Source organism: Typopeltis vanoorti, chromosome 10, assembly GCF_054136105.1.
Source record: "Typopeltis vanoorti isolate ZY-2024b chromosome 10, IOZ_Tvanoo_1.0, whole genome shotgun sequence".
Lineage (NCBI taxonomy): Eukaryota > Metazoa > Arthropoda > Arachnida > Uropygi > Thelyphonidae > Typopeltis > Typopeltis vanoorti.
The window spans coordinates 86,164,364-86,171,210 of NC_143558.1; the positions used below are offsets into that span (position 1 = coordinate 86,164,364).

Sequence of the window (6,847 nt, forward strand, 5' to 3'; positions counted from 1 at the left end):
CGTTTAAAAATGGCTGCCTAAATTATCTTGGATGCGATAACACCAAGCATTTCTGATTAGTGAGCAATTTGTCATTTGGTGCAAAGCATGCTGCTTATTTTCTATGAATGTGACACAAGGAAAACTAGTTGAGTTCAAATGTATGCCAGAGTTTGAAGAGGATTATGAAGGCCTGTGCATACTGCATAACTATTTTTGTTTTTGGAAGTAAATACTAATTCTGTACCCAAAACTTCTTACATTTGTTAATGCAGCCATCCTGTATTGTGTTGATATTCTGGATGACTCAGATCAAAAAAGAAATTAACTGGTGCACACTGCTAGAGAAAATTTGAATGCAACCATTTGCCCTGCGCTCTGAAGGTGCATTGCTAAGCGATCTATTGAGCACTTCCGTACGTCGTACTGGCTCGTTTAATTACTCTTCCCCCCCCTTAATATCTCATCGTCTTTCTTCATAGTCCATGACATTGCATGGGCATTTTAGGATGCAGTTCATTCACATACAGCTAAGCGATCGCAGGAATACTTGGATCATCTCATGACATCGAGCATTCATCACGACGATTCTACACACGAGATGTAATGAACTTCACAACTATGTACAAGCGAGCAAATATTTCCATTTAGAACATGGGGGAAAAGTGGTTGATAAGAGTGACTGAAGAACCAAAATCGGTGAGCGATGTTTCACTTCTATGAAATGCATTTTGTCTGTTTGAGGAGAAAAAAACCATAGGTCTTCCCTGAACCCCACCTTTTTTTTTTTTTACAAGAGTGCAAGGATAGCCAACAAATTCACCTTCTTTGCAATGTTTATTTATTTTTAATTCATACACTGCTGAATGCAATTCGAATTCTTTTAAGAAAGAACTGGTTCCGATTTCTGACCGAACAAATAATGTTCTGCAGTAGGGTATATACTGAGCCACACAACTTATTCTCGGGGATTTTATCTTATTTTGCCAAGATACGATTATCTAGATTATAAAGAAGTAACAAGAACATTTTACAGCTTGAAAGAACAATTGGGGAATTACCAACCATTTATGCAATTACTAGCAATAACCCAACAAGCAGATGGCGACCGTGTGTTTGTCACGCCAACGGTATTATGATAATATTAAAGGTGATTGTTATATCGCGTTTATTCTTGAGAAATGTGTGTTGTATTAAACCAGTGAATATTTAATTATTAGGATTCTCTACTCTCACTTGACCCTTGCGAATTTTTAACACATCTAATGAAAAACCATAATTGTAGGTTTAATTGCTTAAATGGATTTATCACATTATAATTTTTGTTTTTTTGAACGAAAAATATATTTATTTACTAACACTTTTGAATTGGGAGCTTTTGTGTAATCTGTGTAGCAAACATTTAGTAGCCAATTCAGTTGGTTGTTCCAGTCGGCTTGATTAGCCTAGTCCAGTGGTTTTAAATCGTTGGTTGAGACTCCCTCCAGGTGTCGCGAAAAGGATTTTGGGGAAGTAGAAACATTGATAAAAGTGAATAAATTAAATGTACATTGTAAAACTATTAATATTATCATACTTGACAACCTTTCATTGTATCTTTTTTTTTTAATTTTGTTTTTATCTGCATATGCAAAGTTTGTAACTATCAAAACTTTAATTAAATATGTAATTGTATTTGTGTATTTTTTGCATTAAATATTCATTACTCCTATTTCTCATTTTATTTAAAACTGCTTTTATTTATGAAAAGGGGGTCGCGGATAAATAAAAAAAAGATTCTTAGAATCTGTGGCTCTATTTTCATCATACCTATAATACATAAGCTCTTAAATCAGTAGTTCATTTAATAACACCATTAAATTCATCCGTAGCACAATTATAAGTGGTAATATACCACCAAAATATGTGAATGTCATTATAATAGAAGGAAATATGATCTATGAAAATAGAAATGTGAATGTTAACTTAAATCCATAATATAGAATTCAATGTGTACGTAAGTTATGTTACACTAAAAGAAAAACTACTGCTCAGATCATGTAAAAAGGACTTTAGGAAGAAGCAGACACTGAGCAGATTATCATGTTTAAAAAAAAAAAAAGGAAAAATAGATTATAGATGATACACATTATTAAGATATGAAGAAATGTAAATCAAAATGCCAATTAGAATAAGCATTCTATGTACTAATTTATATATTGTAAATAGTTGTATATATTAATAATTATATGAAGAGCAAAGGCTTCATTCGAAACCTTTGGCTCTTCATATAATTAGTAATTTATTAGGACACCTTCTTAGCAATTCTTATAGTAGGGTATGTAAGTTCTGTTCGCTACAAACTTGGTATTTCTAGGTCTACCTACTCACTGATGAGACCTCAATAAAGGTCGAAACCGGTATGGGTAGTGACCTTCTCTCACTCATAATGTAGAACAGCTCCCAGGAGCTGGGTTTCACATTATGGGGAAATATCAAGAATAGTGATCGGAGCTTGCTCCACCCTTACCATGAGTTGCCTCAGTGTTGCACTCCCTAAAGGGTCAGTTGTAACACTATCCAGGTATTTGCTTACGCTTGGACTCGCCGAACTTTATATAGTTTGTATATTCGGCATGAAACTCTTTGAGTTTCTTATTCGGCTATGAAATAATATGGGATGTAATATCCCTTAACTTAAATAGTTGTGTATATATATTTATTTTGAGTATACATAGATGCTTTGGTATGAATAAAATATAGCACACTTGCAAGAACGGCGGTACGTTGCGTCCTTCGGTTGAAAAAGGCCCAAGTTCGATTCTCGCCGTGACGAAGGAAATTTTTTTTTTTTTTTCTTCAATTGAAGGTGAGTTAGCGATCTCATACGGAGGTAGCAGGATTTTTTCTCTCGTAAACTCGGGTATTTCATCCCGCATACAGACAAATCGGCATTGAAAACACACGCAATTTACAGACAAAAATATTAATGGTGATGGTGGTAGTTGTGATTCGCTGTGGTTGGGGGATTAAGTGGGATTAGCTGTAATCTTTGGACTCCCTGGAGGTGTCACGTAATAATAGTGTTGTAGGTAGCCTGAGGGTTAGGTAAAACATTACTCTCGAGACTAAACGTGGAACATGTTTTCCCGGATGATGGAATCGCCTACTTCTAAACATTTCACAAACATCCATATCCTCAGTAGGATTCGAACTCTCGGTGTGTTTGGTTGGCAAAGACACTCTGTCCTTTCTATCAACCAGGCAGAGAATAATTACTATAAATCGCAATTACACTTAGGAAAAAACAAACAGCTGTTATGCTAACAAGAGTTAGAAACCACGTTATTATAAGCTAAAGAAGTTGAAAAGAATTATAGAAATTTTTATAGAAAGTTTTTTGTATAATACTAAAGTAATTTAATTTGCCGACTTGGCTAGCCCAGTGGCTAGGTGTTAAATCAGACTTGCGAAGAAACTGTTCTTATTCTATCCTCTATCTAAGTGTAAGCAAACGAAGTTTGCCTAAACTACTTGTACATGAGAAATATGATTTCTTCATTAAGTCAACTTTGGTATTTTCCTAGGTCTGGTTTCCACTGATCAGATCTGAAAGATTGAAACCGGTCTGGGTAGTAGCTCCTCTCATGATGCATAGCATTATGCATGTCTGATAGGGAGTGTGCTTTGCATTACGGTATATTAAGGCAATTGGTGTGAAGTCATCAACCTCTACATACAAATAGCTAGTCATTAAGACACTTCACCCGCAAGCTTTGTTCGCTTACACTTGAATAAAAGATTAAACAAGAATATAATTTCTTGGAAATTTTAATTTACTAGAGTATTAGATGAGCATGTTATGATTCAGTTGCTTTGGCGTAATTTAAAGAGCCGGTTAACTTCAATATGCTCGTTAGGAGAAATAGCAGTTGTGCAACTTCGGCGCGTATTCGTAGTCATCAGAAGACCGAACGCAACCTTTTGGTTGGAAAGATCTCGGTTCGAATCTCGTCTAGGGCAAAGATTCTAATAATTCATTAACTAATAGACATTCTCATGCCGGGTGGAAAATCCCCCCCCCCCTCCCTCGTGGAAACTAGGATTTTGAACTCCTGCAAAACAATCAGATCATCATAATTAACAGACGCGATATACTTGCCGCATCGGTTTAGTTGCTTGCTGTGATTTGTTTTTCATATTGGTGATTAAAATACAGGCTGCGCTTTGAGATGGCTTCCATATTGCAATTATTCATTACGTCACTGGAAAGAACTGAACCACTATTTTTACTCAAAAGAAAATAAACCTACGTCTTAGAATAAGCAGTGCAAGTACAGTGCTTATCTTGTCCTTGCATTAAACTACCCAACTAGCCATTCTAGAAGAGTTCTGCTTGTGCTATGGCATAAAAGCATGAAACCTTCACTCCACTTCTTTAAGCCTCTGTCTTTCCTTCAGCCAAATTAAAAAAAAAAAAAAAATCATGCAGAGAGATTTTTCTCAAATAATTTTTTATTAAAAGCAGTTCTGTCCTAAATACATATGTTATCCTACTTCAGGTGGAGTTCTGATTACTCCGATAATTCTCGCAGCGTGCAGTAAGCTGATTAAGTTTCGAGAAAGGTCGACTTCATTAAAATTCGACGCCATCTGAGTCGCACCCAATGGCGATATTATTTCTGTTGTCATATACTGAATTCCACAGCACAACAGACTTTGCTAGTTTTGGAAGACTACTGTTTGTAGACAGACTGAATGGTTACTCTTACTTCGCACAGGTTGAAAGTTTGCATACCACATTTAGAGTGTAGTACATTGCTGAAATCAGGAGTTTTTGCAAAGAGATCACAACCAAAATTGATATGTTCGTGGAACTTCATCAAATTCAATGGAGTTACTTTTGATTAATGTAAACTAAGGTAGTTCAGGTAGTATAAATGTGTTTGAAGAAGGAAAAGCTGGAGTTTCTTGGGGTAGAAAAGCCGTCCACTTTCACCTGAGACAGACTAACTCGATTTTGATCGAATTAGAAAAGTTCGTCGCCTTCTTTTGGGACAGTGGATTTCAATGTTGGTGTTCTTCCAACCAAGTGATGTGCATCCTTTCAACTGCCTTTCTTCCCTTCCTCTTCCACCCAAGATTTTATTTTACTAATGACCGCTCAGTAGTTCCTTTTGTTGAAAGAAATCTCTCGAACCTGAAATGTTGGATATTCTAACTGAAGCGCGTTCCCAAGTGTGTAGATATTTTAGAATTTTTTTTATTGATTTGTTTTTCATTCGTATACCTCTGCTCCAATAGTATGCGATATAATGGATATTTTGTATTATTTTCATGTTTCATTTCTCATATTAATTAGTTTTCAAGTATCCGTACCTGTTCTTGACATATTCTTAAAGTGATAGTGTCAACTACTATTACATAATTTTCCGTCATTGATATAAAATATTCTACCATTATTAACTTATATTATTCGAATTAATATTGTTTTAAATCGGTAATACAAACGTTATGTTACGCTTTACTTGTAGCCAACACAAATTCTGAGGCGTTTTTATTGAAATGCATATTTTATATCATTGCTTCCACAGCAATGATATAAACCCAACTGCAAATTCATAATTGTTACATTTCATTATAATATCGATGTTACAGTAGACTACAGTAGTTCTATATATGTTCACGTAACATTCTTTTAATTACTTTTGAGTTGACTCGGAAAGCGAATTATACCTTTTACAAGTGTATCTCCGATACATTTGGTGGAAAACCATATCGGCCACTAAAAGTCTTAAGACTTCGAGAGTACCGGTATGTGACTATGCTGTCACGAAAATCTTAGTTTCTAGCATCATTTGCAACTCATTCCACTAGGGGAATACGTCCCCCCCCCCCGTATTGGTCTCATTTACTGTTAAATACTTTTGAGATTCAAACAATCTTTAAGTTCTTACACTACCTTTCATAAAATAAAGCCCAATAATTATCCCTTTGATTCCTTTCTTATTATAGAATCTGAATTCTAAATGAACATCAACCCTGGTTATTTTGGTCTTTCTTTTCGCTTCGATTCTATGCATAACTGCCTCCCAACATTTTATATTTCTAGCCTACTATCATTTTCTTTTACTTTAAAATATTTCATTAGAAACTCCTACCTTCTACTCCAGCATTTCGGATGTTCTGAGGACACACTGGCAATTTGCGGAGCGCCGAGTACGTTGCTAGAATGTCGGATGCCGTTGGTAACCAGCGTACGTAAGGGTTGTCGGAGCAGACGGCTGAATAACACAGGGGAGCAAATGGTACACCACACTCAGGTAAAGAGGTGTCGAAAGAAGCGAGTCCAGCAAGGGCAGTATTCGGAGATGTCTCTGAAGCGTTGCAGTTTTCTTTGACCTCTGGCAATTCCAAAATGTCTTTCACACTGAAGCTTGACTTAGAGCTCGTGCTTACAGACATCTCACTTTTAGCAACAGTCAAGCTAATGATCACCTCTGTGGTCAAAGTTCATCCATAAAGCTTAATATTCAATTAAGAATCGAAACCTCCCTTTTCCCAAATTAACCGTTACCCGACCTGCAGCATCCTAACAGTCGCCCGTATTCACAAGGACTCTGAGTTCGGCCCCGTGTGCGGTCCGCCAGTAGGTCATACGTATGCATCCCTTTGTTGAAACAGTACACACGCGCAGCACGTGCCTCCAAAAGTCGCAAACCGCGAAATCAAAAATTGCCGGACAGAGATATCTGCGCACGCGGAGAAGGAGGAGCTGAGACTGAGGGACAGGCGCCGTGAGAGGATGCAATCAATTTGTCACTCCATTTGCCTCCTCAGTGATTGGAGGTGCGGCAAGCCAGCATCTGTCTGAGGTGGAGTCGTCGGA

General features: G+C 36.7%; 1 protein-coding gene across 1 annotated transcript in view; it reads right to left on the reverse strand.

The window, feature by feature from the left end:
* The window catches only part of LOC150102564 (uncharacterized), a 49,982-nt gene extending 43,559 nt beyond the window's left edge, over positions 1–6,423 (reverse strand). The window contains exon 1 of the mRNA XM_090398706.1: positions 6,120–6,423. Coding sequence (XP_090254832.1) covers positions 6,120–6,423 — 304 coding nt within the window. The remainder of the gene's footprint in view (positions 1–6,119) is intronic.
* Between the last annotated feature and the right edge of the window lie 424 nt (positions 6,424–6,847).